General features: G+C 34.9%; 1 protein-coding gene across 11 annotated transcripts in view; it reads left to right on the forward strand.

Moving 5' to 3' along the window:
* Positions 1-13,866, forward strand: part of CDH18 (cadherin 18) — a 1,131,397-nt gene that overhangs the window by 861,903 nt on the left and 255,628 nt on the right. For all 11 annotated transcript variants that reach the window (XM_050795521.1, XM_050795518.1, XM_050795525.1 and 8 more), the window contains one exon: positions 479-773. In XM_050795521.1, the coding sequence (XP_050651478.1) occupies positions 479-773 (295 nt within the window). The remainder of the gene's footprint in view (positions 1-478; positions 774-13,866) is intronic.

Here is a 13,866-nt window from a genome sequence, read left to right on the forward strand (position 1 = left end):
TTTTAATAATTAATTTGAACCTCAATTTGTCATACGATATATATTTTTTTCTAGTTGTAAAGTTGAAATCAATGTCAAATAATTAAAACAAAATGAAACAAAATATATTATTTTCACAAGTACGGAAGTCAACAATAATCTGGGAATTTATTTTCCCAACTTTATGGCAGTTAGTGGAATGTGGATTTAGTAAAATTACAGGGCCATTTTTGTTTTAATAAATATTGTTTATTGGTTTTTTCTTAGCTCAATAACTGGATCTCTTAGACAAACCATGATAGCAATATCCTTATTATTAACCAAGTGAAAAAAAGAAAAATACTGCAGAAAAGTAAATGATAGTAGTAACACACAGCACACTATAAAGGGAAGAAAAGTCATAGTCAAACAAAGTAATTATAGGTAGGGAATTTTCAGAGAATATAATGTGAGGTCGGAATATAAATACATGCTAAATTATTCCATGTGTATTTCACAGCTTCACTCCAATTCTGACAAAGGTGATGGATCTGTCAAGTACATCCTTACTGGAGAGGGTGCTGGGACTATATTTATCATTGACGATACCACGGGTGATATCCACTCAACAAAAAGCCTAGACAGAGAGCAGAAGACCCACTATGTGCTTCACGCTCAAGCCATTGACAGACGTACAAACAAACCTCTTGAACCTGAATCTGAGTTTATCATCAAAGTGCAAGACATCAATGACAATGCTCCAAAATTCACAGATGGACCATACATTGTTACTGTGCCTGAAATGTCAGACATGGGTAAGAAAAATCATTTTTATTATTATGCAATTAACATATTTTTAAAAATAAAAAAGTCATCTTTAGAACACCAATTTTTACTTGTATATGTATCTAGAGGGGATACATATACATAAACTTCATATAAATACGAAGTTTCAAAACATTTTAGTATTTTTTGAGGCATAAAGTGTTAAAGACTATTGGGTCTGGCAATTATAATATTCATTGAAGTTGATTTCTAATAATGTAAGTGTAGGTAGTAGTTGGATCTCAAGGGGAAAGAAACATACATTTGAAAACACGTGGAATACGTGTTTTTTGATATGTCTTTTCTATGACGTGAATTCTATATGTATATTGTTAAGAACATACCAGCATATTCAATTTGATTATTTGCGCAGAAGAAAGATTCTAGAATGTCTGAAATTTTTGTCTCCAGGTCTTTTAAGCTTTCAGTGTATGACCAAATTATAATACCATTAATAGTTGTTGCTACATTAATCAATAAAACTTTTCAAATATTCCTAAGCATTGACATGCCTTATTTATTTAAAAATATATGACAGCCCTGTGAAGTATTTTGAAAATCATTTTCAAGACGTGCAAACTGGCATAAAGTATTTAAGTCACTTTTGAAAATTCACATATTTAGAAATAGCCAAGTAGGCATTATTCCAGGTTCAGCTGAATGCAGAGCCTACACTGCAGCCAGTATAATCATGATCCAGGGCTTGAGTCACCCTAATGATCTGGGGCTTTTTCACCACTCACTGGTTTCTGTGGTGTAGCTATTTGAATTTATTTTTGTTTATTTTTCATTTCATGGGATGATTTTTTTTTAAGTTTAAAATGGTTCTTCTGTGATAATACTTTTTGACTATCTTTATGAGACTCTAAGCTTTGTAACACATTTATTGAGTAAAGATTCCATATATTTAATTTTACTGCATATGTATGAGTATTGTTTTAGATTAAGGTTCTTATAGTCACTTAGTCACTAATCAAATCAGTCTGTGAATTTGATATATATATATATGTGCGTGTGTGTGTGTGTGTGTGTGTGTGTGTGTGTATTTCAGTGGAAGATGGCAGCATCTTTCCTCTCAACTCCAGATTCCAGCATATGTTAGTCTTCTTGAGCTAGGCAGGTAGCTCCTGCAGTCACTGTAGGAGCAGGTAAGGAAGACACTGCGAATTCTTCTTCATAGCTGAAGTCTCAGGGGAGAAAGCAATTGCCAAACTCGTTCCCTCTGGACCACAGCAGAAAACAGGAACCAGCCTGCAGGAGCCTAAGAGAGGCCCAGAATGTTGATCTCCAAGGAGAGTCGAGGGGGAATTAAAGGCTTCAGTATGATTAACTCTGGTGGGTGAGAGTTTGCATGGGAACTCAAGGACAGAATTCTCTCTGCCACATCAAGGAACTGATGCCCACAAAACTAATCTCCTCTGCCTTAGGAAGGCAAAGAGCTCTATGGTGCTCCCACCTGTGAGAGTGCTCCTGGTGAGCTATTTCCAAGACAAGTAAGGGTCCCCAGGAGCACAAAGGAAACTGTCATAACCACAGGTGGTAAAGCTCTAGAGAGAAAAACAGGCAGAGCAGGAATTACCCAGAAAGACAGTACACTAAACAGTAGTCAATACGAGCATTGGAGGGTTTTTACGGATGCCACAAACAGATTTCTGTAACTCAAAGCCTTTAGCTTTAAACAAATAAGTAAATAACAACAATAAAGAAAATCAATATATGGATTGAAGGTGTGAATGGTAACTGATTAGACCTGAATTATTGTCCTGGTACCTAAAATCATAACTGACTGGAAGAAGTAGCTAATAGCCATGGAAACAAACATAAAATTGTGGATATTGTGGGAAAAAGAAAGCAGATGTAGAGAACATATTCATTAGACCTATCATGTGAATAACATGTGTTCTTGGAGAAAAATAAAGATCAAGTGGAGGAAAGGAGCAATCATAATTTTTCTTGAAGTGAATAATATACTGACTTTATAAGTTTAGTTGACTTTCCAAGTTCCAGGAAGACTTAATAAAATAAGAATCAAACATAGTTGAAAATCCTGTTAAAGTTTTAAAGCCTAATAAAAAAGAGAAAATTTTAAAAACATTCAGATTTTTTAAAATTAGCTATGAATAAAAATGAAGATGCTACCCTCACATTTATTACATGAAATAGAGGAATCTGATAGAGAGTTGAGTCCCATTTACAGCCTACAGAGAAAACACCGAAGCCCCAAATCTATTGTTCAGAGAAATATGATCCATCAGCTAGGGCAAAATAAATATTTGGAGAAAGATCTGGAACGTCTATTATTCTCCTACCTAATTTAGAAAAACATTTGAGAAAATAGTTGAAATTAAAAATAGTTGAAATAAATCAGAACAGAGATCTAAAAGTCAAGGAAAATTACAAAGAGGAAAAATGTTATCAGCTTTTTGAACTCTGGAATAGGGGTGTGTGTGTGCGTGTGTGTGTGTGTGTGTGTGTACACTGAGTTAATACGAATGGATATTTTTGAAATACTGTCAAAGGATGCCACATAATCTATGTGAGAATCATGAGGCATAAAGTAATTTTTGCAGAAAAGACTGAGTTGAGGACTCGGGAACAAGTCAAAGTCGTCATCTGGGGTTTGGGAAGAAAGATGGGAATGGTGAAAAGTTAATATTCTTAAGTTCTCTTACTGAGATGAGTATGGTTGAGGGACAAAAATTTAATATCTGAAAGTAGTATAGAAAAAGGACAAGATAGAGTAAGTTTCAACTCTCTGTACTACTGTGGTTTCAGGCAAGATTCTATTGAGTTATTTTATGGGAAACCTTAAGCTGAATATTGGAAATTATATTTGGTCAGTAAGTTTTTGTGTGCGTGTGTATATACACACATTACTCTAGGAAAACAAATTCATACAATTCATGATAATAACATAATACATAGTGTAACATGAATGCATAGAACATGATACGAAAGTGGAGGGAAAAATTCACTTTACATTGTGTTCTTAAGAATGGGTGATATTTTCATTAACTCTAACTCTGATTTTTTTTTTTTTTTTTTTTTTTTTTTTTTTGAGTCAGAGTCTCGCTCCACCACCCAGGCTAGAGCGCAGTGGCATGATCTTGGCTCACTTCAACCTCTGCCTCCCACGTTCAAGCAATTCTCAAGTGTCAGCCTCCCAAGTAGCTGGGATTACAGGAATGTTCCACCAGGCCCAGCTAAAGTTTGTAATTTTAGTAGGGGCGGGGTCTTGCCATTTGGTCAGAATGATCTTGAACTCTTGGTCTAAAATGATCTGCCCTTCTGGGCCTCCCAAAGTGCTGGGATTTGAGGTGTGAGTCACTGTGCCTGAGCAACTCTGATTTTAGAAACCAAAAGTTGATGATATTATAGGGCAAAGATCTGCAGACAATGGTAGGGGGAACAAATCTGTCCTGCTCCCTGTTTTTGTGCGTTTACTGAGACACAGCTACACTCGTTTACTTGAAGATTGTCCGTGGTAGTTTTGGCACTGCAGTGGCAGAGCTGGGTGGTCATATCACTGGCCCACAATGCCCAAAATATTTACAGTGTTTTCTTTTATTTAAAAAAAAATGAGTTTGCCAGTCTTCATTGTAAGCTATTATAGGGAGATCAGAGGCAAGGAACAATTAGAGGATGGTGTCATAGTTCTGATACACAAGGTATCTGCTGATCTATAGCAGTTAGTGTTCTGCCAGCCCTACTGGACTATATATGTATACACAGAAATATGGCAGTTGTTACAAATATATGGGATCATGCTTATTCCCTTTGGGTGGATACTGTTAGTTATCTAACAGGCTTCCCTTCTGTGATACTAAGATAGCCCAGTTTTGTTAGAGAATACAGATGTGTTGCAAAATACGCATGTACATGCACAGAAAACATCTGAAGGAAATAGACACACACATGTTGTTGAAAGTTTACTTCTAAACACTATATTGTGGCTTTATTTGGTATGAAATGAAAAAGTGGTTCTAAATTTTTAATAAAAATCCTTTTTATAACACTAACACCTAAAATATACTGGTTTCTAATGCTAACTAATGACGAATAATAACATAAGTAGGTGACAACAAAATTTTTATCAACATATGGTGCCTGATAAAATTACTTTTTTTTTTTTACCATATACTCATTAATTCAGTTTTGAATCATTAAAAAAACTCTCTCCATATATTTATTCAATTCTCTCTTGAGTGAGAGAGAGTAAATGCATTTTATGTGCTGAGAGCTGTGATACTGGCTAGTAATATAATGGTTAATAAAACAAGACCACTACCTTTGAGCAAACTGCAGACTTACAAATAGAAAATTCCAATATGATGTCTGATAAGCACCAAAATAGGGGAACCATAGAGTTGGACAGGGAGCCCCACTTGTGGATGACAGAAGACGTCCTCAGAGAATCTTAAATAATGCATAATGGTTTATCAGGTAGAAAAGGAAAAATAGATAGACATTTGACGTACAGGATAAAATGATTTTAAAAAATACTATTTTCTTCCTGGTGAGTTTATAGTCCATCTTGGGCTGTGTGTGTCTGTGTGTGTGTGTGTGTATGTGTACCCGTGTGTGCATTTGTGTGTTTTGGGGAAATAAAGAGGAAATCATTCAAATAATAGATTTTCTATATAGCTTTGCAAATATGTTACGAGAATACAGAAAAGGCAGTACCAGAGACTTCCTTGGTGTGCAAGATTTTATCAGATTATTGTTTCTTGCATCTCTCGCTAAGTAATGATTATGGAGCCGAAGTAATTGCAGTGCGCTATATTGCCAGTGAGAAAAGCGTAATGTTGTTGTATATTTCTTGTTGGTGGGCAATAATGTGCCGGCAAAGTCTGAGACATTTTGGATGGCTCAGTACAGAAAGATGCAAAAATAAACTGCATTCTAAAGCATGTTTTAATGCAAGATTTGTATGTATCTTTTTGATCTACACAATATAACTTCACCAATTATCTAAGGAATCATATTCTCCTAGGAACAGGTTTTTCAATCTTTCCACTATTGACATTTTGGACTGGATAATTCTTTGTTGTGAGGGTCTTCCCTGTGTCTTGTAGGATGTTTAGTAACACTGCTGGCCTCTCCCCAGTAAATGTGGCAGTCTTCCTCCCACTACCACAAAGTGGTGATGTCTTCAGACGTTGCCAAATGTCCTCTGGATGACAAAATTGCTCTGAGTTAAAAACTACTGCCCTAGGGAACATGCAATATAAAGAATTAAAAATGTCAAAGTAGAAACACAAATTAAATAATATATTTATTAAATGGATGATCCTGTCCAGAGAGACTTTCGTAGTGCCAGAATGCTCATGCCATGTACTTTAAAACAAAAATATGTTCTATCTGGCTAAGTAAGCAATAACAGTGTTTAAATATTAATTGTCATCTTGAAGTGCACAGTATTATGAAAACACTGAGGAAAGTCGTGGAATAAAATGAGGCTATTTGCACCCACAGAAGGAAGAGTAATGGCATGGCTACTTGGGAACCATGAGGTTCTCATTAAAAAATAAAAATAAAAAAAAAAAATATATACACACACACACACACACACACACACACACACACACAGTATAGCCTTCATTTAGAAGACCCCTTGAATTATGTTTGGTTCCTAGTAAGGTACTGGCTGTCATATGTGTGTGTGATATATACATGTATATATACATATATATGACATATACACATATGTGACATATACACATATGTGACATGTACATATATACATATATGACATACATATACATGTATACAAACATTAAATATTTAGATAAGCATATATACATCCACTGTATATACTTATCTAAATAATTTCAACAGAGTAAACACATGTGAACAGAATGGCATTATAATATTATCGAGGGCAAATGTAACCTGGATTAATCCATAATAGATGTACATATTTGATCAATGCAAATTTGAGACTTTAAATTTTCCTTTTTTTGTGATATACAGTACATTATCACTTCAGCCTTGATCTTTACCACCTTCTATCAATTATTTTATGGAATTACTTCTTTAATTCCTTTCTCTACAGTTACATTACATGTCTAAGTTATATAGTCTTCAGAACTGACAATTAAAATATGAGATAATGAGTTAATGTGTTTATCACAACATGGAGATGAAAATGACCATGAGATGAAATGATAGCTGGTTTTCGAGTCAGGAGTCAAGTGAATGTTTTTAGAAATTAAGATGAATAAAATTGTATTTGTAAATGGCATTACACTTTCAAATGAAAAGCATATCATAACTGACTAAGAAATTTAACAATAATACAAAGACATAAAATTGGCAATAAAAAGCTGGTAAAGGTGTTTGTCTTAATTGTGCATATCATATCTCTTTTATTTAAAACAGGAATAATTTTTATCTCTTCTCTTTTTATGGAGACATCCTAAAGTTTCTGCAATTACAGTGCTGCTTTCACCTAGAATGAGTTTCTATAATTGTATTAACTGAAATTTGTTTCTATTGCAGTCATTATTTTTTTTAAATGTTTTAAATCTAGAAGTTGTTTCAAAAAAAATCTTATACCAGATCACAATGTAGTTTGGCAGAACATAAACTTTACTATTTTCTTTTTCAAATATACATTTCTGTATGAAAATGTACAAACTTTTAGCTCTTCTGTATATTAGTAAAATAGACATCATTAAATACCATGTAAAAGCATTTAACAGGTTGTAATAGGTTATGGAACTAGTAATTTTTAATGTATGAGAGAGAATAAAATATTGTATTTTAACAGAATTATAAGTATACATTTGATAAATTTTAGGTTCAATATAATAAACTTATTTTTGCAGCTACAAAAAGGAGATTGTTTTACTGCAAAGTTCCTTTTTCTTGGAAATGCACTGAAACATCTCTAATCTTTTTCATGTCTTCTTTTTTCACCTCCAATCTCTAAGGCCCCAGGCTGTTCCATTTGCAGCTGTGTTTCTTGTTGCAGAGCAACAAGAAGAAACACCAGCTGTGCTGACTTTATTGTGCTTCTTGTTGGAGAGCTGATTTAGTTCTGCCCAAATATCTTGGGATGTTCACCCTGGACACCTGCCAAGATTCTAGTAGCCATTTAAAAATCATTACCCTGGGGCATAATGTTCGGAATGGGATCATTTCCAGAAAGTACAGCCAGCTCTCTAATTCTACATGGAACATTGCAGTACTCGTGAAGAGACACATTGGACAACTGACAAATCAGAAAGTGGACAAAATTGTGCAAGTTTCATAATTTTCTTCTTTATTTGCATAAGTATTCTTCCGTGTAAGTTAGCTTTTGTTTCGTACAAATCAACCCATCCACAATTTAGTGGCCACAAACAATATTTGTTTTATTTGCTCATAATTCGGTGGGCCAGGCTACTCCTCTGCTAGGGTCATACATTGCGCTGTAGTCATCTAGAAGCTCAAGTGGAGCTGGTGCCTCCCTCATCTGCAGTGGTGGATGCTGGTTATCAGCTGGTTTTTCTGGGGTCTCAGCTGGGTGGCTTGTCTCTGATCCATGGTATCTTATCCTCCAGTTAGGGGCCTGCTTCGTGTGCATTCTTACGTCGGTAGTTCAAGAGGATAAGAACCAAAATATTAAGGGTTTTAGAGAGGAGGCTCAGAAGTTCTGGTTTTCCACTTTTCCTGCATTCTGTTGTTGTATCCCCTCAGTTGAAGGAAGAGATTCCGTAAATATTTATCGAACAAGTACATGATGTTCCTTTCCACCTACAATTACATCTAGAGGAAAGATTTTGTGGAAATATTGACTCTTAATTTTTGGAACATAATTGTTCCAATATCTGGTAAAATTGCATTATTGTTTCATTGGGTAAAGATTATATATATATAATATCCATATATATATATATCTCTCCTTAACTTTGCTGTTGTAAATTAAAGAAAGGCCCAATAAACCAACATAGTTTTTAACTCTTATTCAGTGATTGATGTGATTTACTAGATTGTGTTTTACACTTCAAGTGATTCCTGAGCCTTTCCATTTACTTTTTTTTTAACTTATATGTTAAGTTCAGCAATATATGTACAGGATGTGCAGGTTTGTTACATAGGTAAACATGTGTCATGGGGCTTGTTGTATAGATCATTTCATCACCCAGGTATCAAACCTGGTATCCATTAGTTATTTTTCCTGATCCTCTCCCTCTTCCTATCCTCTGCCCATTGGTAGGCCCCAGAGTACACGGTTACCCTCTTACCACTTACTTTTTATGAATGTAAATGTAGACCAGACTTGGAATTCCCTAATAAAACTGGTCGTTTCACAAGATAAAATACTTGACTAGAAGATATCTATTTTTCTGCATAAATTGGACCACATTCATATAGATTTAATTGGTACATCATGTTTTAAAAAATATGATAGCCAAAGAATGACTTTCTTGTTTATAGGCCTCGATGTAGAAAACCGAAACACAAAACAAACCCGTCGGAGGTTCTTGGCAGTTTAAAGAAGCAGGTTATGTGTAGGTAATTCTAAAAAATAGAATAAGTGAAATTATTACAGTGGTCAATGGATCATTGAGGTATATAATTTGGCTTTTGAATGTAGCACTTCTCTTGAAGTAGAGAATGTCTTTTTTTGAGAAAATATACATAACAAAATATTTACTACAATTGATCTTAGAGCAACCTTGGCTTATTATTTTAGCAACTCTCACCTTTGATTATAAGTTACTTTGAAATCATCTGATATCATACTGGTCTGTAGGTCCCTTAAAAGTATATTTTAAAAATCTCAGTATCATGTACACATAACACAGTGTCTAAAACTAAATAGGTAATAAATAAAATATGTATAGAATGAGTAAACGCAGATTATATACATTTTCACAGAGACTGAGAGCTATTATTAAATGTGACTTTTTCCTATATTTATCATATTCATTCATGAATCAATTTTCTCATTAGAATCATTCTTATTAATTATATAAATTGACTGGAATGTCACACATATAGATCCTAATAATAACAATTTATGTTGTTTCCTTCTTACTAGAATAAAGCAATAATCTCAAAATTGACACTTGTCATAATTCAAGTATCACTAAAAATACTAATCAGTCTATGTTGTTGTCCCAATATTTTAATAAAAGCATATGAATTAAAATTGTTTGTATCATTTTATAAGTTGAAAAATATTTTAAGCAAAAGCTGAAATTATGGTATTAGGACATATACTGAAATTTTATTTTATTTAAACAATCAGGATATATGATAATCACTCTCACTTTTAATTGAACCTGATTTCCAATTCTGTTTGGATAATTTTTTTTGGGGGGGGCACATAATTTTGGATAGTTATGTCCATTTCCTAGGAGTCAGGTGTTCAGTGAATGTTCAGTGATCAGGCACAGAGAGAAAGCTCAACGTGAGAGATGTGGAGTAGGCCCAGTGATTAGAAGGCATCAAGATCATATCTGAAAATAACACACACATACAAAATGACTAGGTTTAGTGTGAGGGCATAGTGACCAGGCATAGAGTGAAAATGACACAGCAGTCAGATATAAACATTGCAGTCAGGTATAGTTGGAAGGTGCAATGGTCAGATATAGATAGAAGGCAAAATGATCAAGGTTAGAGAGAAAGTACAGCATCAGATATAGTGAGAATATACAGCAATTGGGTATAGAATGAATGCACAGTGATTGGGTGTAGAGAAAGTCATCATGATCAGATAGAGAGTAAATGCACAATGGTCAGGTATAGAGGGGAGACACAGAAATTGGATGTAGAAACAAAACACTGTGAAGGTAGAAGGTGAGGGCACATCACTTAGAGAGAAAGCCCAGTGTGGAAGAAGACTGGCAGTGCCATCACGGGTCTCTACTGCTTTCTACCAGACTTCCATTTTCCCAATGGTTTTCAGTGATCAGTCCTTGATCATCATGAATTCATTCTCTTTGTCATAATTGCACATCTTCTTGAAATCCTCTGAGTTTCTCTCAGCCAATTTCACTTCCCCTTTTAATATATAGAAAAATTTTCTTGTACTCATACTCTGGCAAGGAGAAAACTTTGAAATCCTGTTTGGATATTTTTGTCCTGTACAAGCTAAATGGCCAATTTAAAGCTTCCACTACTGTGCCACACGGAAATAACATGGAATATTGTGGAAGTTGCGACCTTTCATAAAGGGGGTGCTACTCTCCAAGTTTATCACAACAGTCCATGTAGATACCAAGAAACAAGCACCCTTACACATAGAAGCAAATGTGATGGCTTTTGTTATATGCAACTGTTTGTGGTAATTTATTATGTAGTATGGAAAACAAGCACACAAAAAAACACAAAAATCTAAATATGCAATAATAAGCAATGTGGAATGTAAGCTAGCTACAGAAATTATATTAAACATCTATTATTTTAATTATATTTATTATATAAGTATATATTATAAAAGAAGAGATCAAAGTATTTGTTCTTTGTCTTTCAAGATCAATAATTTACTAGATTATTACTCTGTAGTGATTCTTCTGTGTTATGTCTCCCTCATATGTGAAGCTGTCTATATTTTTTAATTTTTTTGAGACAATATCTTACTCTGTCCCCCAGGTTAGCTAGAGTGCAGTGGCATGATTCTGACTCACTGCAGCCTTAATCTCCCAGACTCAAGTGATCCTCCCACCCCAGCCTCCCACCTAAAGGCGTGTACTATCATGCCCAGCTAATTGTTGTATTTTTATTAGAGACAGGGTTTCACAGTGTTGCCCACAGTGAACAAAATTTTAATTGTTACATTCAAGTGTTCTTTATTAGTGGATTTTGAATTCTTGTGTTGTATCTTAATGTAAATTTTCTGGTCCATTATTTCAAGTGCTTTATTCAGAGATACCAACATAAATTGTTCACTTAATTTTCATAGTTGTCATAAATACTCAAATTGTAAATGTCTCATCTGATTATTTCTAAAATTCTTTTAATTCTTCCCTCCAATTAAGTTACCTGAATTTTCAAAAAAAAAAAATAGTATTTTACGTAATTGTCATGTAGATATACATGACAAATTATTGGGTGGGGTAAAAATGCATAGTGTTTTGTTTACTGTATGTATATATGTATAAAATTATAGCCCTTTGAATGAACAGAGATAGAGTTATAGAAATGTATACAAGACAATGTTAAGGTTGCTTTCCTTAAGAGAAATAGCACTGGACTTGTGTTTATTTTTCTTACCAAGTATAGGTATGACTTCTCTAACTTAAAATATCCGATATAATCAATACATTTAACAAAAAGAGATTGATGGGAGTTGTTCTCTAGTGTCTTTTCAGCAAAGAGATATAGTAGCAGCACTTAGGTTGTACCTGCTTTATAACTAAAAATACACTTGGAATCAGATTCCATGTGATTAAAGCAACCACTGAGACTGCAGTTGACAGCGACATAAAGAACCTGGTGATTCCAAGCGACATTTCATGAACTCTGTTCCACCATGTTTAATTTTCTGTCTTAAATATACATTTATATAATGTAGTGAGCCAATGATATTCTACTGTCTATACTTTTATTTACCTGGTTAGATGCTTTGCAAACACTCACCTGTGTTATGGAGGGTAGTGACTCAGCAACATTTGCCTCCGAGGGAGGACAGCTTGCAACAAAGCCACACCAGCCCAACCACATTTCAGAGTATGTGAGTGAGAAATCAACTTTTATTGCTTAAAGACTTTAAAATTTAGTGTTTGTTTGTTATTACAATATAACTTACTCTTAGATATATCTTTCTGATATATCACCCCTTTGACATGTCAGAGACCGTATACCAAAAAGAAACCATAAATATTTCAAAAAGAAACCATAATAATAAGATAGGGTACCAAGAGTGGATAAGAGATTCCAAAAATTCCTAGAGCACTGAAGACACTGAAATTGGATTAATGGGCAGGAGGTGGGCAGCGTGGGGAGATAGATCAAATGTATAGCCCTAAACATTAAAGGAGAACATTATCTTGTCCAAGAAAGTCCTTGTAAATACAAGATACGGAGAAGAAACTGGGAAAGTCACCCGGACAACTTATTAAATTGAAGCTTTCAAAACAAGAAAGAGGTTTTTTTTGTTTTGTTTTGTTTTGTTTTTTAATCTCTTCTGTGCAATCCAAGAAACTATATTTTTATTCTACCATAAGGCCTTTGGTGAATTTTTCTGAGGATGGATCAAAAAAGGAATATTGTGACACAAGAATTAACTTCCAGTAAACCAAAACGTCCACATCACAGGGGAACAAAAACAAAATAAAATAAAACAGCTCTTATCAATAGACAAATATCACAAGTCCCCTCTTCTGATGCAAGTTACTCCTGCTTTGGAAACAGAAGAGTACTCAACCAGCTTGGAAAGAATATCAATGCATTCCAGCCACACTTACTAAGAGGTAGCATTCCAGTTGAGAGGGGAAAACATCAACTCAGTTTTTAAATGATAATGTGCTATTATCTTTCAATCAACCAGCTGTTTTTTTTTTTTCCTTTCATTTTTTTGGAAATAAAGCAACAACATAAAAGACAAGGATTAAAATGAAAAGAATAATGATTTGCTGTGGAGAACACTGTGAAATTTTGTTGCATTCATTAAACAGGAACAGCATGAAGTTGATGCAGGACTTTTCTCGCCCCCTTTGCTGGACTTGGAGCCGGGGTCACTCCATCTACTTAGCCCACTGCACTCAGCCCCTGGCAGGAGGGAGCATGTAAGCGAGAAAATGTGGGGTCTGGCCAACTGCTTTGAGCATCAACACAGGAGCAAACTCTGTGTGAGGCTGCAGTCAGATCAGGTGTGTCACCCTGAGGGGAATTTGATGATGCCCAGGCAGTGGTGCCTGTGACCACCAAACCCCAGAGGGGATGTTACAGTGTGCTAATTAGCTGCCTGCTGTCCAAAGGAAAGAGGCATGTTAGCATCTCAGTTAGCCTTTTGCCCTGCTCTGGCCCATGACTCCAGGACTCTCACGACTCCGGGACTGACTTGGACTTGCCATTGCTTCTGTCATGTGAGGCAGCTGCCCTCCATTGGCAAGGTCAGAGGGCCAGTGCTATAGACTTTCTGGG

Source organism: Macaca thibetana, chromosome 6 (assembly GCF_024542745.1).
Source record: "Macaca thibetana thibetana isolate TM-01 chromosome 6, ASM2454274v1, whole genome shotgun sequence".
NCBI lineage: Eukaryota > Metazoa > Chordata > Mammalia > Primates > Cercopithecidae > Macaca > Macaca thibetana.